Raw genomic sequence first — 26,690 nt, 5'->3', positions numbered from 1 at the left:
GCTCGATCAGGAAGGCTCAACTTGGCTTTTTATTATTACTATAATTTAATTTTGCTTTTTTGGTTTCTTTTTATAATGATATTTGCCACGCAACGAAACAAACGATTTGAAATCCAATAGGCTAACCTATGATACTATTTACACGATGTAGCAGCATATTCCCTGTAGAAGGACACGAAGTAGGACCTTCAGCATTAATCTATTTTAAGAACCACTCGGCCATACAGCAGGAGAAATATGTACTATTGAAAATTGCCATTGTAAATAACCGTTGTTGAAAATTTAAACAGACATAATTGAGGGGAAATTTTAAAAAAATCGAACAAAATAGATAAACGATATTAATAATGAAAGTGTAAAATAATTAAAGTCAATTAAAAAGAAATAAAGAGAAAATTCTTACTGTTACTCCCATGACTTTGCTCATCTTCAAATTGCCAGTATCAATCTTATAAATAAGTCGAAGATAAGCTGTGAAAAGAAATTAAGAACCACATTAGCGCTTGCTTTTAGTGTTTGCATACACAATTGCAAATAGTAGTTTAAGGAAGTTTTTCTTTCTTTTCTTTTCTTTTCTTTTCTTTTCTTTTTTTTTTTTTTTTTTTTTGAAAGTATGGGTTTCTCAAAATTGAAATGTTATTGTAGCAAAGCATTATCTCCATTAAGTCGACAGATTTCTAAATAATTATCATTTGTGCCCAGGAATGATCCACATTCGTAAGGAAAAATAACGTACCATATACAGGTTTCTCTTCTATAAAAATGGGGCCACGGTCAAAGGCGCCCATCAGGGGGGGGCAAGGTGGAGTGCTTGCCCCCCTAGAGGAAATTGTACTTCAGAATATCGAAAATCCAATAGAATTTTTACATTAGTTGCAGCAAAATTTGAAACTATTTTTGAAGCGTCGCTTATACTTGCTCCCCCCCTTGGAAACTACAACATGGGCGCCCTTGGCCACGGTGGTTCAGTAATAGTAGAATATATATATAACAGTTAAATGTGCTGTTAATTGTCACAGTCTACAATATGATTCTTTTATATGAACCAATGATTTCTAGTAACATTGGTTTCTGCTGGGCAGTAAGAAGATTAAAGCGTAGAAACAATAAAGAAACATTAAGAAATATCAAGATAATGTTTTGAGTAATTAAAAATATTTGTTTCTCAAGAAAATATCAAGGCGTCATGTAACGCCCCACTCTTGCTGCAGTTTTGCAATTTTCATTAACATCTTAGAAGTTTTTGCCTTGTTATGTATCCGCCATTTTGGCATGAATTATCTTGCTTCTTACAATTTTTACTTCAAAAATTTGTTATCTACGGTTGTTATTGATTTTGCATACACATCAACTACGAAAACTTTTGTTGAAGGTAGTCAAAAATATTGATCTTATGTTAGTTCAGCTTATATATGCTGATGCCATCTGTTGGCAGGGTGGCAGAACTGAGTAAGACATTATTTAATATATCTGTTGGGGTTCTGTTGTGAAAGCTCTTCTTGAGAAGGAGGCGTCGAGTAATAGAGTGTCGGTCGATGTGCTCCGAATTCCATAGAAGATCAAGGCACATTGTAGAGAGATATTACGTGAGTGCTTTGAAAAAGGTGAAATCGATGTCGTACAGTAAATACTAATATAGGAGATTAAAAGGCAGACATAATGACAAAAACATTATCAAACGTTAGATTCGAAAAATTATGTCTGTTGATGGGTGTTTCCACAGTCTGAAACAATATTATACGTTGGAGGTATAAGAAATGATACCTGCAACCTATACTTAATATTGTTTCTGACTTTACATAGTTTGTGTATTCTGTATTCATGTAATGAATTAATTTGAAAGTACAAGGGTGCAATTTGTAAGTTATCATAGCCCTTGAATATTTTTGACTAGGAGGAAGTGTTGAAGATAGTAAAAATATTAACCTTATGTTAGCTGCTTATGCATACTAATGCCATGTGTAGGTAGAGTGGCTTAACTATGTAAGATGTTATCTCATATGTGTTGGCTTCTGCTGTATATATAAGGTCTCTTTCTTGAGAAAGATTGCGTCGAGTAATAGTTAGATTGTCGGTGTGCTCAAGAGAAAAGTATTATTTTATACAAATTACGCACAATAACCAATTTAGATAATGTTTATATTTCTCTTAAGTGTTTGTAACTCACTCATATACTGTAGGCCTATACAGGGTTTTCATAAAGTCTGGACGGATTTAATTTGCTTATAATTTTCTAGTAACAAACTAAAAATGCTCATAATGAAAATGCTCATAATAAAAATGCTCATAATGAAATCAAATAAAGTGCAAACGATAGCGGAAGGATTAAATTTTTAGTTGGCAACACTGTTAGATAAGCGGTAACTCTGAACACGTTGAGAGAGGGAGAGGGAGGGCAAGGCCAATTCTGGTGTGTCGAAAGTTCACCAAAGAGTTCAAAAAAGCCGGCACCGACTGAGAGTGCAATCCAAAAGTGGCATGCTAAGTTTTTGGAGACAGGAAGCGTCCTGGACCGTCCTCGAAGTGGGAGGCCGCCACCATCGCCTGCAACAGTGAGCAGGGTAAGGGAAAGCATCATCAACAGCTCACAGAAGTCGATTCCTAGACGGTCCTACGCGAATGTGTGGACGTAAATAGCGCCCAGTTGGAGGTGTGGCGGTGAATGAACTGAGCTGGTGCAGATTACAGGTAAAAATTTAATCCTGCCGCTACCGTTTGCACTTTATTTGATTTCAATATGAACATTTTTATGTAAATTATAAGCGAATTAAATCCGTCCATACTTTATGAAAACCCTGTACATATGATAAAATATATATTTCTACTCTCATATACTCTTACACAAATGTTTCATAGCATTACATGCTAACTCTGCTAAATCATTCGTAACCATATGTAGTTACAATAACTTTCTATGAAGCAACTATTTAAAGTTGAAATAAGTTGAAGTTAAGAAGACCAAAGGAAGATACTTTACTTATTCGAAAAATGCAAATTATAGCCACAGATCGTAAGTACGTTTTCTGGCATAGTGTGGAAATAACGAACTTAAATATGGGTATCTAAACGGGTTCATCCTTCACAATTCCTTATCTTAAGTTGCTACATATGTAAATTTCTGAATAATCATACCTAAATTTATAATTTTTAAAATTCTGTCTCATTCTCACAGTAAATAAATTTTACTTTTCTGACTATAGACTGAATTAGTGTGACGTCACATCCTTTTCGTTGCCATGGTGATCGCTATTTTATTTTATATACAAACACGAGCGAAGGCTAAGAAATAAAGCATAAATGGTGATGTGTTATGTATTTAATTGTAAACATTAATGTAATTGAACAGAAATGGCACAAGCAATATCCTAGAATTCCTTACTAAAGATTTTCGATACTCTGTAGGCAACACAAAATTCTTAATCGTAAACGTAAAATTACTAAGGCAAAATAAATGAGCAAATATGATTCGATCAGAACACACAATTGTAATATTACATGATGCAGACAAATAAACATGATCTTTACATAAGGCTTGTTCCCCTTCTGTGTAATATATCGAGGCATTTATATTAGCAAATAATGGATACAAACTTACCTCTACTTCAGTTCTTCATGTTTGCCTCCAAAATTCACCATCATCATTACTGAAGACACGTGATTTGATTCGTCATTTTCGCCTTTTTCCACCAAGTTTACTTCGTTCTCAAAGTATTTAAAAATTCTAAATAATTTCACAGCCATTGTTTACTCAACACCTCATTTACACACTCACGTTTGTATAGAAAACAAAATGGCGATCACCATGGTAACGGAGGGGATATGACGTCACCACTAATCCAGTCTATTGGCCGCGTTTTAGAGAAGAATATGGTGAGGTAAAATATTAAATGTTATACTCTAGGTGTTAATGGTTTCGTCTGAAGATGATTTTTGAAAAGATTGTTGAAGAATAAGAAACTTTATATATGTGAATATGTGAAACTGTTTAATAAATAATGAGCAATAATCGAGGAAAGGGTGGTTGTAAGTGACGTGCTGCATTTGGAATAACAATGTTGACTTCGCTGCTGTATGAATGGATGAATGATGCGTTACAATGATTAGATCCTGTACAAATGAAAATTGTCTTTGGGTTTGGAACCTTAAGATGCTTATGTTGATGAAAAATTTTGATTAAAAAATAATCATTAGTTGAATGACCGTTTTTTCTTAATATACATGTTTGTATTCTTTTACTCTGATTATAATTTAAAATATTATGCTTATTTAATATCACAATAATATTAATTTGTAAGAAATAGGTCTGTTCTCGGTATCTTACTTATTTAAAAAAAATACATTGGTAACCATGATTGAAATGACCTGACATAGTCTCCTTGAAATAGCCTAATCACATATAGGGAATCGAAATTGAAAATGACTTGACTTTAGTGTTGCCCACGAGGCAAGAAATAAGCTTTCTCGGTTCGCGTTGTAAATCTATGTACAAAATTTATGCCTGATTTTCTGCGTAATTTTATCTAGAAGTTATCAGAATTTTCCCACTTCACGGAGAGTCCACGAAAAGTGTGATATAACAACATTTAAACCAGGGCTGGATTAACCCACCTGGAGGCCCCGGGCTAGAAAAACTATGTGGCCTCTCCTGACTTCACCTAATATATTATTGTGAAAGTACAGTAGGAATGTTAAGGGAATATGTTTCATATTTTTTGGTCATATTTTATTTAATGATGATGATTGTATCTTCTTAATTCTTTTTAGATTACCAGTTGGTCATAGTAGTGGCCCCTGTTCACCTGGAGGCCCGGGGCTATAGCCTCCCTAAGCCCCCTTAATCCGTCCCTGATTTAAACCATATTTTTTTTATTGTGTTGTATTGCGTAATAATTTATGCATGTTTAAAGGCTGATAAATGCTCTTCATTATGTTCGTACTATCACTTCATCAATTTATGTTTTTATACTATGAGCCATCTAACACTAGAACACTGTTTGATCTAAAACTTTGGTGATCTAGTATTGCCCACGAAACTCGAGAAATGTCTCGTCTTATCTCAAAAACGAGACAAAAATTAACATCTGTCTTATGTTGTCTCGTCTCATATTTAAAACTGTACTTCTCATCTGGTTTTCGTGAGCAACACTACCTAAACTTGCGCCCTATGAGAATAATCTTGGTACACCCATGGATGCAAATATTTTAAAATATTACGTTGCATGAGGATTGTATCTTTAATCTACTTGGAATGATAGATGTGCTGAAAAAAGAAAGAAGATTAGCTATGCGTGTTATCTTTCAAAGAACTCAATATACGTACCCTCCAATTTGGCAACTGTTGTGATTCTTCTGTGAACAATGGCTTCTACTAGCAGCAAAAAATAACGCATAGTCTTTTGTGTTGATTTTAATGACAACAAATAAAGCAAAGTTCCTTGTGTCTTACTCAAGTGGTTCACCCAAACATTTGCCTGTAAAGAAGAAGGAAAAACGTATGTAATATATTATACATAAGTTACACACAAAAGTTGTATTAAAAGCTCCATTTCATTTTCATTAAACTACATATATTATACTAATCTATTAGAAACAAAAAGCGTTTGAATCACTTGTTAATATTAAAACGTTGGACAAATTATAATGTGAAATAATTTCTGCTACATTGAAATTCTGAGTTTAGTTTCAAGTGTTCTGTAATAGACCTATATGTTTTTGATCTCAGTTTCATTGGATCATACTTAATGAAATAAGAAAATCAACATTTAAGATTTAGGCTCTTCAAAAGGAAAAGTATACCTGAAGTAAGCATAGAGTATCGTCGCTGCGCCTCGAAGAACCGCTATGTGGCATTTTTGTCAAAAATGAGTTATGTCGTCCAAATAAACCAGAAAGCCGTCAGGCAGCGTCCCTTATAATGTCATAAGTTAACATTCAATTGTTTCGCTACAACAATGAAAAATTATAAATTGAAATTAAAGTCTTCAGGTTCTCATCACCTGCGCATTGAATAATGTATACAAATCCTCTATGTGCTTATAAAGGCGCAAAAGGTGCTAGGTAAACACAAAAATAGTAATATAATACTGTGGAAGCAAGCTGAAACAATATCCAGTGCATTGCATAATATACGCAGAACCAATTTTATTGTATTTCTCAAGTATTTCCGTGTATTTGGCCAAATATTAAGAGTTCGGAATGTTTTTTTGCTTCTCCCGAAAAGTTGTGGATTTAACACAGAGCGGTTTTTCGAGGCGCAGCGATGTTGATTCCGAGTATTGCAAGGAAGTTACATATGAGTAGATATATGGAAAAAGTATACTTATAGGAGAAATTGGTTGAACGCTATAACATTATGGACTCATTGTACTCTGAATGTAACTATCCTTAAGTAAGCACTGTAACATATCGTGTGGAGAAGTTAATTTTTCAGCATCTGAGGAGCAAGAGGTGTAACAATGATTAGGCAAAATTTACTTATATGTACCGAGTACCGAGTGTGATTTTTCCGTTTTGGTAAACCAATGATGCAATAATTTTAGTAATGCCTTGTCAATAAATAAAATTACAAGTAATATCGTTATGAATAATAAAAAGACATTGTTTTACTGGGAAATATATAGATATGCTGATTATATTTTTCGTAACTAGCAAAGTAATCGGCGGAGTAATAGGCCTAGTTCCCGCCATAGTTTCATCAATATGGCCCAAAAGTCAGAGCGTTCTCAAACGTAATTTGTATTTTAGAATATACTTACTGTGCTATCGTTGCAGTTTAAATCTCTGAGAAATATATGAAATATGAGTAGAACATAAAATGTGCAATGAAGTTTGAAAAATTATAATATTGATATTAGTCTTATAGACTTTAATTACGTATGGAACTGCCATATGATCTGGAAGTGTATTTTACGTATTAACTAAACTAATGTAGCGTTCTCGTGCGTCTATTAGTCTAGGACAAAGAAAATCATTAATAGTGTTGAAGTGTTTTCAATTCATTCATCGATGATATTTTATGAGTATTTTTAATTGACAAGTAAGATGGCTATGTTGAGTAATAACAGGTCATCACATAAAAATACTGTTTGATATTAAGTATTATTTAGAAGTTATAAATATTTATTTGACCTAGCTGAAGCCTAACTGAACTAACTAGATTATCATCCTGAGGAAAATATATAAAGTAGCAGTGTCACATGTAAACCACGTGTAGGAGTTTGGTTTGTTTGCTCCTACATTTTCTAAATTATTATTCAAACAGGAAGTTGTATTAGGTTTATACTACTTCCGGTTTTAGTGGAAATATAGAATATATTCTTGGGACTCTTAATTGATTACCGAAAATAGTACCTTGTTATTTGTTACCGTTTTCGCTTTATAACAATGGACGTTAAACTGGAAGTGGTTGACTTCCACCACTTCCGGTTTGAATAAGGGTTAAGAGATTGTACTTATTCTTAGAACGCTAAATCGATTTCATAAAACCACTTCTCGCTAGCATATCTTTTAACATTTTTGCTCTATGTAGATAAATATTGAAACAGGAAATTGTAATGGATTTCTACAATTTCGAGTACTTTAGAATGGAAATAAAATGTATTAACGACCAACGTTAAAACCGGAAGTGGTTTATTTATGTAACTTCCGACTTTAGTAGAGAGATTAGAGTATAAATGGAATATATTTTGGGGGCGCTTAATAGATTAGAGGAAATCGCTTCTCGATATCTACTAGGTTTTTATTCTAAGGTGATCAATGTTCAAACCAAAGTGGCTGATTTTTGCCACTTCCAGTTTTAATACAGAGAGAAGATGGTACCTGTTGTTAGAACACTAAATCTATTCCAAAAACCCGCTTCTACCTATTTATTATCGTTTTTGCCCTACACAGCAAAAAAATGAGGCGTTGAAACAACACAAATGACTACCACTTTGGCGTGTTACTTGTGTGTCAACTCAACACCAAGTTTTTTTAAGGCTAGCCATGGGCCAGCAACCTCTAAGAGGACTACACCCTCTTTCAGAGAAGGGAGTTGAGTGGATCACCATGGTAGTGAAGGATTGGTTGTTGGGCTATGGGCTGTGTTATTTATTTAGTAAACTTTATTATTATCTTCATCATTCTGGTTGAAAGATCTTTATGATCTGTACGATCATAAACATATTTGCGGTCATCCTGGAACATAAACAAGGTATAGATATGAGCATAAATACAACAGAGTTTATAATACAGAAATAGGGGTAGACACACATTCATATATAATCACAATCACATACACATTTACTGGATATAAAACATATTCTCATTCACTTAGAGTAGAAAACACAATATAACGAGTGTGAGAAATTGAATACAAGAGACAAAGAGCAAAGGAAAAGGAATCATAAGGCATGATGAAAATGAGTGATGAGGTGAAGTGCACTTGACGCCACAACACAAGATTGTTAGAAAGACGAATGAGGTTATCTTCTGCCTAAGGGTAGCTCTAGGCTAATGGAGACGTGATGAACCCTGTTAGTGAAATGGAATCACTGTGCATAGGATGGAAAAAGATGAGAAAGATGGACATGCAAACAATAGTCTTCGAGGATCTGTAGATCGGAATGGTCTGGAGGGACTGTGTAGCAATATAGTGTAAAGAGAATATGAAGTGGAGTATTTTGGTAGCGTGCAGGTGATGAGTGAAGTGCAAGATGGTGATTAGTGTAGCGTTGAGTGATTAATTTTAACCGAAGACTTTCAAGATGGTAGCTGAGTATAGGAAATGATATTAAGGAATATAAATCACGGGTTGGACTGGAGAGAGAGAAATGTGGAACGCAATGCGGAAAGCATGTCTATCTAAAATGGCTAGTTTCTGTAGTATGAGGAACGAGCGAAGATCCATGCCGGACAACCATATGTGAGAATGAGTCGAAGGAAAGCCTTGTATGTGTTGAGAACAATGGGTGCTTTGAGTCTCCAGGTTGTGCCGGTGAGTCGTTTCAGGAGATTTAGGCGGTTATAGGCTTTAGTTTTAAGATGAGGCTTCAAAGTTAAATGATGGTCGAAAATTATACATAAGTTTGTAAAGGTTCGTGTGGGAATGATGGGCGTATTATGGACATGAAGTGACAGAAGAGATGGATTTCAGTGTACTTTAGTTCGTTTACGTGGTGGTATGAATACAATAGCTTGAGTTTTTGTGGCGTTAATCTTGAGTCTCCATTTAGAACACCAGTGGGTGAAACGATCGATGGTTATTTGTAGTGAGAGGTTGATATCCTGAATAGTTTTGCCAAGAGCAAGAAAGGCTATCATCTGCATATTGAAACAGGTGGACGTCGGTAGGAAGATGTGGAAGGTCGGCAACAAACAGAATGTACAATAATGGGGAAAGAGCAGAACCTTGAGGAACACCGCACATGAGGAAAATTGGATGAGATAGCTGTTCATTAATGGCAATGTAAGAGATGCAACAGACGAGAAAATGATAAATGATGCGAATGCATGCCATCGGAATTTGAAATTTAATGAGTTTATAAATTAACGCTATATGCCAAACCTTGTCGAAAGGTTTTCCAAGATCGAAAAGAACAAAACAAGATGGTTGAATAGAGTTGTAATGATTTGTTATGAGGGTTGTGAGACGAAGTAACTGATCGTTAATCGAGAAGGAGGGACGGAAACCAGCTTGATGAGTCAGTAGTAGTTGACGATCTCGGAAATATGGGTGTAGGCGTTTCACAAGAATGCGCTCGAATATTTTGCTGAAAGTAGATGTTAACTGAATAGGTCGGTAAGAAGAAACATCGGACGGTGGTTTAGCTGGTTAGGGAAACATGAGGGTCTTGGATGCTTTCCACTCTGTGGAGAAAAAACCTGTGCGTAATATGAATGTATAAATGAGTGCCAGAAAAGTGAGTAATATAGCGGGGCTTTCTTTAACCCTTAAGGGATCCGGGGTTCTGGGGGTATTTTTTAGACTTTCAGTCAAGCAGCTACTGCATCGTCACTATTTATCCTAGGATCATGGTCTATACCTCATTCTCTTCAGAATGAAGCTGACTTTCAAATGGTACCACTTGCATGCCCATATCATATACCAGAAGAGGGAAAATTGATGTCAAAGGGAAAATTTTCTAAGGGAAAATTTTTTTCACACTTTGGGCCCCTCTGGAGCAACCCTGTGTAAACGTAGAGATCTCAAAAAAATCTAATAAATCGTACTTGGTAGACTGAATGTGTGTGCCAAATTTCAAGTTTCTATCTTGAATGCTAAGGGCGGGAGAAATTTTAGCAAGAATCCCCACAATGCCCCAAATTACCGCAAAAGACCATGATCTCAGGTAAAAAATTCCTGAGACATCCCTAATTACCCTAGGGTCATGTTTCGCCCATCATTCTCTTCAGAATAGAACTGCCTTTCAGACGGTATGACTCACGTGTCTCCATCATGTATCTAAGGCGGGAAAATCCCGAAGAAAGGGATTTTTGGTCTTAATATCCCTTTTTTCAACTTTTGCCCCTCTGAATCTCCCTGTTTTAACGCAGAAATCTGAAAAAAAATCTGGTAAATACTACTCGATGGACTGAATGTTTGTGCACAATTTCAATCTTCTACGTGGAAAAATAAGCCCGCCAAAAATACCGAAAATGTCCAATATTCCCCTATACAGAAGTATATTTTGATAAAAATTCCCTGAGACATCCCTAATTACCCTAGAGTCATGTTTCGCCCATCATTCTCTTCAGAATAGAACTGCCTTTCAGACGATATGACTCACGTGTCTCCATCATGTATCTAAGACGGGAAAATCCCGAAGAAAGGGATTTTTTAGTCTAAATATCCCTTTTTTCAACTTTTGCCCCTCTGAACCTCCCTGTTTTAACGCAGAAATCTGAAAAAAATCTGGTAAATACTACTCGATGGACTGAATATTTGTGCACAATTTCAATCTTCTACGTGCAAAAATAAGCCCGCCAAAAAATACCGAAAATGTCCAATATTCCCCTATACAGAAGTATATTTTGATAAAAATTCCCTGAGACATCCCTAATTACCCTAGAGTCATGTTTCGCCCACCATTCTCTTCAGAATAGAACTGCCTTTCAGACGATATGACTCACGTGTCTCCATCATGTATCTAAGACGGGAAAATCCCGAAGAAAGGGATTTTTTAGTCTAAATATCCCTTTTTTCGAATTTTTGCCCCTCCGAACTCCCCTGTTTTAACGCAGAGATCTGAAAAAATCTGATAAATACTACTAGGTGGGCTGAATGTTTATGCACGATTTCAATCTTCTAGGTGCAAAAGTAAGCCCGCCAAAAAAATATACCGACAATGTCCCATATTCCCTATACAGAAGTATATTTTGATAAAAATTCCCTGAGACATCCCTAATTACCCTAGGGTCATGTTTCGCCCATCATTCTCTTCAGAATAGAACTGCCTTTCAGACGGTACCACTCACGTGTCTCCATCATGTATCTAAGATGGGAAAATCCCGAAGAAAGGGATTTTTGGTCTAAATATCCCTTTTTTCAACTCTGCCCTTCTGGTTCCCCCTGTTTTAACGCAGAAATCTGAAAAAAATCTGGTAAATGTTACTCAGTGGACTGAATGTTTGTGTAAAATTTCAATCTCCTACGTGCAAAAATAAGCGCGCCAAAATAATGAACATAGGCTTAATAAGAGAAAATATATATTTTAAAATTATAACGTCATCACCTCCTATGTCTGAACGCAGGAAGGTGTGAAACCATATGTAAGGTCTTCTACAATGCTAATACAAACAAACAAAAAAAGAAACCGGACGAAAAAGCTCAAATAGAAGAGTTATAACGCAATGTACCGAAACACCAGTATGAACGCGATGTACCACAAATTGTACCATCGGATCCTTTAAGGGTTAATATGTCGATAAGTGATGGAGTCGAATCCTGGTGAGGTATTGCGTTTGTGCTGGATGACAGAGATGATTTCTGATACTGTGATGGGAGTGGTAAGAACATGATTGGGAAGTGTATGAGAGACATGAGGTTGAAGTGAAGAACAGTTACGATCAACTTGATCTACTGGATGATTGTTGCCTATAGTATCTGATTCTGAGGGTGTGAATATAGTTTGGAGATAGTCCGCAAAGGCATTGGCTTTTTCGGTGTCGGAATGCAATGGCGTATTGTGTAAAAGAATCGGATATGGAGTCCTCGAGTGTTCGCCACAAAGGGAATTGAACCGTTTCCAGTAGCGAGTAGGATGAGTTGTATCGGATAGTTGATTACAAGTTTTAACCCACTGGCGGAATTTGTAAGCAGAAACATAGTTGTGGACCGTGCGTTGAAGTTAGTGATGAAGTCTTAGAGCTTCTGGATTTCTGGTGCGGAAAAATCGAGGTAAGATTGACGTGATCGACGGACTAAGGCTAGATATTGTGGTGGTAGTTTTGGACGATATGGGATTGATTCAGGTTGAGGGATATAAAGTGCAGATGCCTGTTGAATGGAAATGGTTATGAGAGCAACCTGTTGTGTAAGTTTGTCTGGTGAGGTAGGAGGTTCGGAATCGACCAAGGCATTTTCAAGATAGGAACGATATTGAGGCCAGTCGGCTTTATCATAACGGAATGATAAGCGTGATGAAGGTAAGGATTGTGCAAGAGCAAGAACTGAATGATATATGAGCTTGATGGGTGCATGATCACTGACGATTAATTCAGAACATCTATAGTGCAACGATTAATGATGGTATTTGAAACAATTGCTATATCGGGAGTGGTATTGCTGATAGGGCTAGTACAGCGAGGAAGATTAAGAATAGTGCCTTTAGTATGGACTGTGATAAAGTCAGTAAAGGAGGTTTGGTCGGTGTGTGAACGACTATGAAAGTTGGCATCGGCCAGAATTATGAAGCGTTTATAAGTATTTGAAATGTGTGAGAAGAAGGCATGAGGTATAGGGAGGCTACGTACATAGATGGTAGCAAGAGTGAGAGCGATATTACGAAAATATAATGTGGTGATGACATATTCTGGAAGATGGAATATAGGACATTTGTGTGATCGAAACGGGATTGAAAACCTATTGCAGCTCCACCATTGGCTCTGAGGGCTGGTATATGACTATCATGGAGGAGTAAAGTGTAGCGAGAAATAGAACAAGATGAAGTGGGTTTAAAAAAGGTCTCGTTAAGGAGGAAAGCTGTGACGTGTTCTTCTAGCAAGAGTGTTTCGAATACCACTTTGTGCTTAAGAAGAGAGCGAATGTTGAGAAACAGAATAACGATATCCATGATGAATACGATTATACGGATGTTTCGAGTCGAATTGTGTGGAAGTGGACGTAGTTATTTGAATAAGTGGCGTATAATGAGACATGAAACGTAGATTTCGCAGCGGTTATGATTTGTTGAAGGGCGTGCTGACGTTGAAAAGAGTGAATATTTTGTAGAGTTAGAGCTAGAAATTCAAGAAGTTTGCTAACCGTGACGGGATCGTTAACTGAGTTGTCAGTGGAAGTAGATGACTCGACAGTTTTCAGAGGAACAACGAGTTCAGGGCGGGACTCCTGAGCGGGAGGTTTGCCTTTGCACTTATAGTTATAAGCTGTGTTCAACACCAAGCGCATCGCCTTCAGAGCATATCTGGAATACCGCGTTACTGGCTGTGAGTATTTGCATTGTTTTTTTTTTATTGTTTGGTATGAGCAAAGCTTTGCGAATACATTTCGCATTTGTGGCAAGTAAGAAAAAACATTCTATGTATTCTGTAGTCGGTCACAATAATATTGTTGTAAACCTGTGAATCATCTGGCAACAGTTACACAGATACCAGTTCTTCCTTCTACTTTCCTGTTATTATTGTGTCTTAGCAAGTATTAACAGAAGATGGCAGAACCGTTGCTTTTGTAACTGTTGTCAGACGATTCACAGGTTTACAACAATATTATTGTCACTGATTACAGAAAACATACAACATTATTCGTTACTTGGCACAAGTACCAAATATATATTTCGCAAAGTTTTACTCATATTAAACGATAAATACCAATGCAAACTCTCTCAGGTAGTAACGAATTATTTCTGATATGCTCGGAAGACGATGTGTTTGGCGCTGAATTAATACACAGGTAACATGCTAAAGTGGTAGTCATTTTGTGTTGTTTCAACACCTCATTTTTTATAGTGTATATAAATCAATATTGAAACCAAAAGTTGTAGTGGATCTCTATCACTTCATTTATTAGTAGAGAGTTAAGTATAGAGATGTAATATGTTCTTGGTACGTTTAACGGATCGCAGAAAGCCACATCTCTCTTATCTATTAGTGGATTTGCTCTATAGTGTTCAACATTAAGACCAGAAATGGTTCATTTTTAACATTTCTGGTTGGTGTTCCGGATCCAAAAATGAATTCAATTTCTAACTTTTCACCCTCTACATTTTCACAAAATTTGGTGATGATTGGTTATAGTTTTAAAGATTTTTTTGTCTTCCGGACGGACAGGGTATGAGGAATTTTGGTAAACCAAATTCCTTAAAAATGGTTTGCTTTCATTATTTCATATCCACGTACAACAGGAAGACAAGTAATAATTATTACAGTCAATGATACGATTATTTGAGTTGGCTAGAACCAGACCGCTCACTAACTACATTTTCCCTGATTTCTGACTTGTAAATAGTTTCACAATCAGTCTCTGTTAGAGTTGCAGTGAATTTACAATTAGAGAATGATGAAATTTTGCAATTAGAAAAGAAAACAAATAATGAAGTGAAAAGAGAATCAAGTAGAAGAGTGGTAGAAATAGAAGCAATATGATAATTATCGCGAATAAATGCAACTTTAAGTTTGGATAAGTTAAGTTTGTGTTTGGATAAGTTTTTTCATGTAAATAGGACTTTAAACTACAAAAAAGACCAAAAAAGGATTTTCTTGGTTTTTCTTAGATGCAAAAGGCCATAAAGATGCCATTGCTTATATGGAACTTAACATTAATAATAATAATAATAATAATAATAATAATAATAATAATAATAATAATAATAATAATAATACTTTATCCGCGATTTTTAAATACAAAGTTCAATTCTCTATAATATTTTTTTCTTTTCTTATTTTATAGCTCATTTAGTTTTTAAATTTTTTGTTGATTATCCTTACATACTCCTTATTATCCTACTATTGAAAATGATTGTATCTGTTGAAGGCAACACATAAATAAATAAATAAATTCACACTTCTAATCTTGATGGCCGTTATCTTGATGACTTATTTATTCTCTTCAGCTAAACTAGATGAATGACAATCTTTAACGTTAACATGAGCTGGTCATACTTTCCTCATGATTTTGTACTTCACTGAGAGACTAAAAACTGAAACTGATTAATATAGTCTAAAATTGATTGGAAAAGTGTATAATTATAAAAGCAATTCTAAAAAGGAAATAAATATTTACATTTCATATTATGTTTATGTAGACGCATAGTTCAGTAAATATGGAAGGATTCTTGTAATAACTTTTAAAATTGAATTTAAAATTGTTTTTAAAATATAAATAACATCATGTCATGCCTGTGAAATTAGAACAGGTGTGAAGAGTATTATCTATTTTAATACATGAGAGATTATGTAATTACACTAAAAATGTTAGTAGTTGTTAATGTAAAATTTAAATTTACATTTCATTACGATAATAAAACTGAATCAATCCATACGAAGTGGTCCAGAGCAGGTTGCTCGACCACCTTTGAAAATTATAAAGAAATTGAGTGTCATGAATCTTGTATGGGAAGGTCAATAACATCATTCACGTTGTCATATGCACAGTGCTCCTGTTCCGCAACGTTGTGAACATATTAACTTCCGTACCTGGAATTGGATTTCAATTATACTTTGCTGATACATTAAGTGCTTCAATACCGTAGTCCAGTTCGACAGTGGGTGTCGTGGATGCAAGGGGAAGCTAACCCCCTCACCATATAGACGTGACAATGATCATGGAGCTAGAAAGATGGAACAAACGCCACTCGCAAGCTTTTGCAAAACTGAACACAAACAAAAGTGGACCTAATTGCCCTAACAGTACAAGATGTGCTAGGCATGTGCCATTTAGGTGTCCCAGCTACTTTTTTTAGGTACTCGACACTTGGCACATATGGTATTCATGGGCTAAGTATGTACTTCAGCTACCTAAAGTTTTACATACTTGTTACACCTAACTGATATTCGCGACTATGTACCACAAATGTAACATTTATAGGCCTGGCTCAGTTTCGCACTGTGACAGTCATTTGTTTTTTATGTTGTCACTTGGAACATATATCTTTCATGTTCTAGGTACGTCCTTTAGTTGCATACTTTTTCAGATATTTATGATACATAATTGATATCTGCAGCGAAACACGAATGACAGTCAGCTGTTTGCATTTGCTCATGCGCAGTAACATGAAACGGTTTCTCACGCTTTCTGCTCCACTTCCTGTTCCTGTTTCAAATGGCAAGCAGTGATACGTATCTCCGTGTTATTGTGAAATGAAAATTGAAATGAAATATATCAGTTTTACGTCCCACAGTTATGTCGGTTAGACTAATGGAGACTGTGATGATGAGAAGTGAATGAAGTGGTGAAATGAAGAAAGTGGAAGGAAACGGGAGAACCTCGAGAAAACCCACGAACACGGTGTTTGTCTATCACAAAGTCCACACGACGCGAGCTGTGATCGATCCGCGTTATTGTGAAGTAAAAATAATAATCCTATTACTATAAAGTGGATGGTGCCTATGGAAATAGAGTTCTTGCCTAAGACATAATTGGTAGTATAAGGTAGTATTGTAAGATTGGTAGAATTCAATTATCCATATCCGTACTTTTCGTTTTAGCCTACAAATGAGCATTTCCAGAAGAACATTTTCTTCCTCTATTGGAAGATACCTAATTAGAACTATATATGTTGAGATAATCTTATTTTCAGTACTCACCAATTGTGGATCTGAATGTAGTAGTTAGGTAATATAATTTAATATTGTTAGGTAATATAATTTATGGATGAGATGCGATGGCAAAATTTTCTTTGGGATCGTTGAAGACATTGTGAATGGACTTTGTTTTCCTGTTTCATTTTTGCAGTGTCAACTTAAACTACTCTTGCACTCAGATACGCAATTTCTACACCCATCTCAAACACTCGAATACCTTCCCTTACATAAGTAATACTCTTTGTGAATTTGATAATTTTGAGCACGTTCTTATTCTTTATCTCTAACATACGTAATAATTAACTGATCACATATGTATGAAAGATTCATCTTAATTTTTATTAATCAATTACGTCATCTTTTCCTTCTAAATTAATCTCCCAAATTTGATGCATTTGTTGTTTCTTTCTCCTAAGCGATTGTGTACTAGAAACAACAAATGCATCAAATTTAGGAGATGAACTTAGAAGAAAGAGATGACATAACTGCTGAATAAAAATTAAGATGAATCTTTCATACATATGTGATCAGTTAATTATTTACGTATGTTAGAGATAAAGAATAAGAACGTACTCAAAATTACCAATTTCACCAATGATACGACTTATTTAAAGGGGTACGATTTACAGGGATACATTTGACAAGTGCTAGGTGTATTCTTTAAGGTTCTTGAGATACATAAGGTGCATGTCAGGCACATGCATAGCATCTACTAAACAGCCCAAACACATGCTCTGTATGTAACTAGAATGTGCCTAAAGTGCTGTGGACGATATTTGGTTCTGCCAAGAACATGCTCATAACAAACTAGGCACGTACTCAGGTACATGTCAGGTACGTGCCTAGGGGCGTACATAGACTGATTATCACTTGCAATCTATGGATTTCTCTCTCATAGGTACATAAGGCACATACTAAGCACATTCCCATGTACCTGAGGGAACATGATAGGCATATACCTAGTATGGAATTGTGCTGTTAGGGTTGCTGCGCCGTGTGTAGTTTTTAAGACCTAGCATAAAACATGTCGAAACATTTAAATTTTTCCGGGATACGACCATCGTCACGCACGTGCTTTCTTCGTGTTTTTAACATGTCCTCACTTTTTTCTCCATGTAATATCAGTCATTTTTCTGCAATAGTTTATTCACATACAGAATTACTTTGTGGCCTAAGCTGCAATTTTTATAGCACTTTGCCCTCCTGAGATATTATGCCCCAAAAAAGGCATCAAAATCACAAACTTCAACATTTGGACCCCCATAAATCTACGATGCCAGTAGTATCATAGCTGTGGATATTTCTGCAGACTCTTTACGTGCAATAGTATTTAGCACAAAACTTATGAACCCCCACTTTATGCCATTTCAAAATACAGCTTCTTTAAAAGTGTAATTTTCTGTACTTTTTCTAGTGATTTCATGTATTGGTTTGCAACCCTGCATATTTATTTAGAAGTAAGACTGTATGTTATTCGTGTATCTCAATCTCTCCTCTAAACATTCGTTTTTGTTTGGTGTTAGTCTGTTTGTTACGTCCTGAGCAACTGTAGTTTTCGTAAATGCTTGTAAATGCAAAAATTGACACTCCACCGACAACAAAGATGGTCGCCATTCAGGAACATTTGTACATATGACAAGTGAATGACGTTATTGACCTTCTCATACACAAGGATCATCATAATTCAATTTCTATAATTTTCGGAGATGATCGAGCAACCATTTTCACCGTCTTTGGACCACTTCAGATGGATTGACCCAACTTGCAGAATTTTATGTAATAAGTAACAAGGAAATAAATGTTATTAAAATGTTTCAAACGTTAAGTTATCATAATATACAGACCTCGACCACAGCAGCATGCATTCTTCTTCTCACTTCTTCATCTTCCAAGGCGCGGGTAATTTCCTCGATAGGATATCCAAGTTTCGTAAGGAACTCTTCAGGGTCCTCCTTTTCAGAAAAACTTATTACTTCCTCATCGTCTGCAAAATGAGATTCCATATCTGGACTTATGTATATACAGATATCTCCTCCTAAAGTCAAATTATCACTTCTAAATCCCCGTCTTAAGTCGCGAGCCATAGTTTGTTCATTTGCTTCAGCCTCCAACTGTTCTTGATATTCTGTTTCATTTTCAGTTAACATAAACTTGGACCACTCGTCATCTTCTCCTCCATCCATCTGGCCTTTATCTTCTTTATGCTTTTCTCTTATAACAATATCGAAACTCTGATCACTAATGTTTGTCTTCAAAACCTTTTCAATATATTCACGCATTCCTAATTTCTCATCTTGAGCTGAAATAAGGTGTGAATATTTAATCTTGTTTTCAAGGTAACACCCACATTGCTGACATTTCATCACTGATTCTGGCGGACGATGATCTCTTCCACGACATACACATTCATCTATATTCTCATTGATTAATCCTAAATCACCTGGTTCTTGTAACATACCTTCTTCGAAATCACCTAGTTTCTCACTGGTGGTATCTTGTTTATCGCGTATTTTATGTTTCCATCTAAAGCACAAGGATTTTAACGGAAGGCATTTGCTGCCAGAAGGCTCAGAAGGCTCTGATATATTTCTGTCATCTTCTGAAACAACAATAGAAGACACTTCTTCCACATAATTGTCACTTAACCTCTTCGGTGAACCGATATCAGTAGTAGCAATTTGCTCCATTACCTCTACTTCATAATCATCTCTTTGTTCTGACGTATTCTCCATCGGTTCATCTGTTTTGTTTTTACGTGATCGTCTAAAGCACGAGAAAAGTCTAGATTTCAACGAAATGCATTTTGTACTAGAATTCTCCTCCGATCCTTCCTTTTCGTCTTGCTCTATGTTTTCGGAAATGGAGGGATTTCTATTTTCGTTCGTTGGACTTGAAGGTGTGGTTGAATCATTTACCTGTTCTTCAATGAACTCACTAGAATCAACTTCAGATGACGCTAAGTATGTATTTGCTAATATAGATGGAAAATACTTTGAAAAGCCACCTGTCGAAGTTATTTTTGAATTATCATCTGCATTTTGTTCCAATTTCATTAATTTTGGAAGCATCCGTCTTTCTTCAACTAGAATTGGTGGAAAATTAGTTGCATTTTCATCCCCAGATGTCAATGATTTAAGAGCAACTTCAGAAATATTACGAAATGCACACGTGTCCTTAGTCTGAGTTTCAGTTCTATTATCAGAAGAAATTTTATTTGTATAGATCTGATTATCTGCGATAATCACGTTAGTCGATTCATGGTCAGAGGTACAAGGAATTATTGTATCTTCATGTTGACTTTTCGTTGATATGGACTCTTGTACATTATAATTTGAGGTATTTTCTTTGTGTGTTGCTATATCTGACTTTTCAATATATTTATCCCTTGATATTCTTCTTCTGATAAATTTGCTTATACGCCTCAACGGAAAACCTTCCCATTGTTTGTTGAACTTTTTTTGTTCTACGAGTTCCTTACTAGTACTTGAAATAACTTCTTCAACTGATCTTTGCTTCGGTTTTTGAATCTTCTTTTCACTATCATAATTATATTTCCGAATAATCACTTCATCTTCAGAGTCACTAGATGTACTTGATCTATAAACAGTTTTTGACCTAATTCTTTTCTTCCCTTTCTGTCTACGAGTATCAGAAATAGTAGAGAAAGATGTATTCTTATGTTCATTTAGCTTCTGAATCAATTTATTTTCCCATATTTTAGAGGATTGTTCTTTCACTTTTCGTGCTCGATTTGGTGTCAGGTCATTATCTTTCTCCTCTTGTGATTCAGATGAACTTTGATTACTTTTCTTTAGTACGACAGCTTTAAAAGATTTCTTAACCATATTGCACAGAAGTTAATAAAAGTTAAACTTATTAATATACTTGATTAAGTTTCTTTTCTACAATTTCTTAAGAATGAGAAGACTTTAAATAAATAATAATAATTCCAGTTTCTATCAAATCCTAAGTTTCTAAAGTTCCATTTTCACTTCAAGATTTTCATCAATATGCGAATGATCTAAATGTCTTCTGGAAAAGATATCGGATATGACACATGATCAGAATTTTGAAAAGTAAATAAATATATCTGATATGATACATTATTAGAACTGAAAAATAAATAAATATATCTTATATGATATATAATCAAAATTTTGAAAAATAAATATATATATCTGACATGATACATGATCAGAATTTTGAAAAATAAATAAATATACCGGAAAGTCAGAATAATTGTAGTTAAATTTTACATTTGGGAAAGAAGTGCAAAATGTCAAACAACAAAGGAAGGTATAAAACAATACAAGATTCGCAAGGTTAATATTATACGTAAATAGTAAACCACACAAAAGTTAACTGATAGGAAGAGAGAAGGATATTTTTCTTTCCTTAAACACTTGACTATAAGAATACTTATAACTTTTTATGTCGTGCTGATTAATGCAATATTGCTCTTTCTGATGAATTTGAGAGTCTACTTACATTATAGAATATATATATTCTGAACATAATTCGCTGAAAACATTCAACTTTTAACATAAATTGAAACAAAACATTTTTAATTGATAAAAATGAACAAAACAGAGTTTCCTCAAGATATGAAAGTATTCTCTTAATCGCTCTTTTAGGATTAGGACTTAGATTTCTGGGCTGACGGCATCTAAGGGCATTTAGCCTGTCATGTATATGAGGGTTGACGTCCCTCGGCGAGCACACTATCCGATGAAATTGAAGGAACAAAGGATTGGGAAAGGAAGGAAGAGGATTGGGGCCATTATATTATGTATCATCCCGGCATTTGCTTGATGTGAATGAAGGAAACCCAGAAAAAACTTCACTCAAGATAGTTGGCCTGAAAAAGCTGGTACACTTTCTCAATCAACTATCTCAACCGGAAATCGAATCTGGGATTGCTCGCACCAAAGGAGAGAGCATTAACGATTACTAATCGCTCTTTTATTAGAAATAGTAGGCTACTTATGGCTTCAAGTAACTTACATTGTTCGGCGACCTATCAATGTGCATCATATTCACAATTCACTATACAGGGTGTTTCAAAATAACGTTTAGATAACGTTTGGGAGGTGATTCCTCACACCAAGATAAGACAAAAAGTATAGACCAACCTGGGTGCACAAATGCTTCCTTTCGAAGTCATAGGCTACCGAAAACTTGAAAAAAAAATGAACTTTAAAGGTCCATAGCTCCAAAAATATGTGATCCACCGTAGTCGGGTCAAGATCTCACTTAGGAACTAATGTGCCCTATCCAAAAATCCACGTTTCAGAATCTTAAGGTACTCACGCAACAATTTTTATAGAGTGAGCTTAGCTACAGGCATATAATCCGAAGTACTCAACAATTACTTCTATAAAAATTATTGCGGAAGTACGGCAGGATTCTGAAACTTGGATATTTGGATAAGGCATATACTAGTTTCTAAGTGAAATCTTGACCCGATTATGGTAGGTCCCACAGTTTTGAAACTATGGACCTTTAAAGTTCATTTTTTCATGTTTTCGGCAGCCCATAACTCCGAAAGGAAGCATTTGTGCACCCAGGTTGGTCTATACTTTTCGTCTTATCTTGGTGTCAGGAATCACCTCCCAAACGTTGTCGGTGTTGTTTTGAAACACCCTGTATATTATTCAAACTTAAGAAACGTACACGAAAAGATCTGTTATCAAAATTGCATTTGTTAATTATATGCGTAACAGTTAAATTAAATAGGTACTTTATAACTCTTTATTTACTGTTTCTGGTTCATTTTATTTTACTTTGAACAAACTATTTGACACTTGGCAATATTGAGAGGTATTTTACTATATTGCTGGAGATGAATTTTGTTGTGGTTTTTCTAGTATTGGGAATAGAGGAAAGGTGAATGGTTCTATAGGATAACAGTATATCTGTTTTACTATGTGTTGTATTTCTACGATGATCGTTGAAACTAGTTCTACGAAAACAGCGAATGACATCATAACATGAACATTTTCTGTGTAACTCCTAAGGGCTTGTCTTAAGCTTCTAAGCAATTATTTGTGTTCTTGTCGAAACTGGTCTGCGACGAAGATGAAATATCTTCATGGGAGGGGTTTTGGAACACTTCACATTGCAGGTATTCCATTACCCTTTCCCACTGCTTTGCCCAGCGGGAAATAAGCCGCCATGTTACCTACTACCTGCTAACGAAGTAAAATGATTAAAAAAAAATGGTTAAAAAAATAACCTGAAAATGTTAATTGTTCGAAACAAAAATGAGTGCTTGTGTTATGTTCAGTGTGATATGTAGGCTCTTGAAGAGTCTTTTGCGTGTAAGAAACACATGCTTGTATGTCTCCATTATTCTTCAATTTTGTTCTAGAACACGCTATAAAGAAAATCAAGATCACTCAGAGTCTAGAGCTCAATGGATCTCACCAGATTATGGCTTATTTTGATGATGTAAATCTGGTAGGGGATTAACTAGCTAACTACCTAACTCTATGGCCTATGGAACCCGGAGGTTCAATGCCGCGTTCACAAAAGCTCTCTACTGACTTCTATCCTTAGCTAACTGCATCCAGTTTCTACTTTGTATTCCAATCTCTGGGAGATCCATCTTAATATTATCCTCCCATCTGTGCCTAGGTCTTCCTAATGGTCGTTTTCCGATTGGTCTTCCAGTCAAGACTTTGAAAGCGTTTCTACTTTCTTCCATTCTAACTACATGACCCGCCTACCTAAGCCTCCTAGACTTGACGACCCTAACAAATGCAGAAGAAAACTAAATACATGGAAAAGTTCAGTGGGATCAAAATACTGCAAATTATGATTGAATCAAAATATCAAATAATACTTTCGACAAAGTGGGTACTTTCAGATATCTAGGATCAATATGAACAAACTAAAACCATATTCACAGAAGAAATTAAATGTCGACTAAACGCAAAGATTTCATATTATTGCGCAACCCAAAATCTTTTATCTTGGTGAACTCTGTCAAAGAATTTAAAGATTACAAAATATATAAACAATAATTGTCTGTTGTACTATAGGTTTGCGAAATTGGTACCTTACTTTAAGAGAAGAATGCAGACTGAAAGTACTTGCATTTGAAATTATAATCCTCAGGTGAATATTCGAATCCAAGAAGGATGGGATTGGGAAGTGGCTGAAACTTCATAACAAGGAGCTGCATAATTTTACCTAACATTGTTAGGATGATTAAATGTAGGAGACTCAGGCAGGCAGATGCAGCCAGAATGGAAGAAAATAGGCACGCTTTCAAAATTTTAAGTGGAAACCAAATCGAAGAAAAAGACAATTAGGAAGACATAAGCACAGATGAGAGGACAATTTTAAGATGGGTCTCACAAAAATAGGTCCATATATCATAGGGTTGATTAGTCTAATTGTAATTCGAATTGGGACAAAAATTAGTTCCGTGAAAATTAGAGATAGAGACATAGAATCATTAATATAATGATAAGAACTGCTATTCCATCCCTTTTTTTTCATTAATGTTCATTTTATGAGAATTTCCAGAACTTAAATACGGAGCATAGAAGAAGATGGTGTAGACTCGTACACAAGCAGACACTGAAAAGACGTGGTCTTTGCAAGAAAATTCAGCTAAAAATGATTTCGTAGAAAGACTTATCTTCTCTAAGGAAATCACATCGGACATCAATGTCAAAGTGGACAGACAAATGTCCGTATCTGGGAAACCGAGAAACCGCATGCAGGTAGAGTACCCGTGTAGCTCAGAGCCAACTTTTTCGTGCAGTGTCCTGTAAGAAAGTGCAGAATTTGATTTTTCCTCACTAAGGCAACTGTGACTGGCGATTGATTTCTGGACATGTTGAAAAATTGGTTTTTATTTGAATTAAATACTACTATGACGATTATTTCTACAACTAGACAATCCTCCTCCCTTATATGCGTACGAAATAAGAGTGATTTTTCACATTGTTAGATCGGACGTGCAGCATAATGCGGACAACAACCTTGTCCCTTGGCCATCCTACATTATGCGGTTTTTCTTTGGGATTCGTTGAAGATATCGTTCATGTACTGCTATTTCCTATATCCAGTGCCTATCCATAAACTTGGTTACTGGATATCGCATGCACTGCAAACAATTATAGCAGACATGCGACTCCAAATCTGGGATGAATTTTATTACTACGTTGATGTGAGTTGTACGAGCTAGGTTCCAAATACTGAAAAATTCATGGGAAGCTTGGACAGTCACTGTTTATGTTGAATGTTGTATTTGAGTATGGTAAGATGTTCTTTTATGAACTTTTGATTTTTTTTTGAAAATGAAATGAAATAGGGCCTATATATAGTTTTACATTTCATGACCATAATCTCAAGGCTGAGACGAATATGTAAATACAGTAATTATGGATGAGAATGAGGAAGGAAACGGGAGAACACCCACGAAGCCTGTGAACATAATGTTGTCCACTACAAATTCACATAATCTGAAATTAAGCCCGGGACGGTAACTCTTTACTTTGGGCAAGGCAGTGATATACTGTCAGTACATATTATTGCCAAGCGAGCGTCAGCGAGTGAAGGCGGGTTAGAGCCCCGCAGGGCACGTTGTTTTATGTCTTTCCGTCTTGGGAACTGTAAATATAATTGCAGGAACCGGTTCAGGTTCATTGCTTATTGTCACAGCCTTGCCCAAAGTAAAGACTTGCCCCAGGGACCCTCCACGAAGTTGAGCGCTCTACCACTAAGCCACAGTGCCCCCACCATTCTTTTGTGTATGCCATGTATGAATTTTTTAGTCCATTAAATTTCTTGTAAGACTGCAGAAACTGGTTGTTTAACATGTACTTCATAACTTAAGCTATTTGTGCAATGCCAATAAGAAACAAAAATAAAATTTACTTCGTACTTGCACCGAAAGTTCGAAATAACGAATAATAGTTAAATATTAAGCATAAGGATCTTTTAAGTTTATCGCAATGTACACATTCTAACAACGTAAATTGTTATATTATACTCCACTGTTTATTTAAAAACATTATAGATAATTATGCAACGATATTTTTTTAAAATCAAAGTTCGCCTTTTTCTATGTAAAAATAATAATAATAACTATTACCCGATTAGTATGTTATCTAATCACTACAATTCGTTTGTCATCGAGAGCTCAAGTTATTTAAACGTATTTTTCTGAATGGCAAAGATTTAATTTCATTTCAAACAACCTAAAAAGATTCATTACAACAGAACTTCCTTCGTTCCATTTTCGCCTTCATCTTCTATTTCTTCTTCTTTCCTAACCTCAATTGAATTCAGATGCAGACGTAGATCCCGGTCACTTATATCACTGAGTTTTGCTATTAATGATTATTTTATAACGAAGCCTGCCATACGTCCCGTAAAAAACGAGACAGTCCCGATTTTGGGTTTGAGTGTCCCACGTCCCCGTAAGTTTAGTCGGGACAGGCAAAGTACTTATTTTAATGCTACACTGTTCAACAAATTTTGATCGAAAGTATGTAAATTCTTTGAAATTGCGATTTTTACATTCATTTAAGCATCATATGAAAGGAAATGATAATAGAAGAATTTTCTTAGCTCAGGTTCTGAAAAAAAAGCCCTTTTACAACAGTAGCTGTATATATACAAATGTATTAATATTTATAGAACATTTAAGCAAAATCCTTGTAAAAACCTACATTTCACTTCTTTTTTTTTTTATCTATTTCACTGTGATGTGATAA

General features: G+C 35.4%; 1 protein-coding gene across 3 annotated transcripts in view; it reads right to left on the bottom strand.

The window, feature by feature from the left end:
- LOC145690314 (uncharacterized) overlaps positions 1–26,220 on the bottom strand; it is a 49,914-nt gene extending 23,694 nt beyond the window's left edge. For 2 of the 3 annotated variants that reach the window (XM_081765092.1, XM_081765094.1), the window contains exons 1-4: positions 26,066–26,220; positions 18,801–20,988; positions 5,321–5,471; positions 404–471 (exon numbers count right to left, since the gene is read on the bottom strand). In XM_081765092.1, the coding sequence (XP_081621218.1) occupies positions 404–471; positions 5,321–5,471; positions 18,801–20,801 (2,220 nt within the window). In that variant the 5' untranslated portion in view covers positions 20,802–20,988; positions 26,066–26,220. The remainder of the gene's footprint in view (positions 1–403; positions 472–5,320; positions 5,472–18,800; positions 20,989–26,065) is intronic. The other variant, XM_081765093.1, reaches the window with a different exon arrangement.
- Positions 26,221–26,690: the final 470 nt, after the last annotated feature.

Source organism: Thermobia domestica, chromosome 7 (assembly GCF_964235325.1).
Source record: "Thermobia domestica chromosome 7, izTheDome1.hap1.1, whole genome shotgun sequence".
Taxonomy (NCBI): Eukaryota; Metazoa; Arthropoda; class Insecta; order Zygentoma; family Lepismatidae; genus Thermobia; species Thermobia domestica.
The sequence above is the reverse complement of the archived record's forward strand: the minus strand, read 5'-3'. Positions and strand labels throughout refer to the sequence as shown.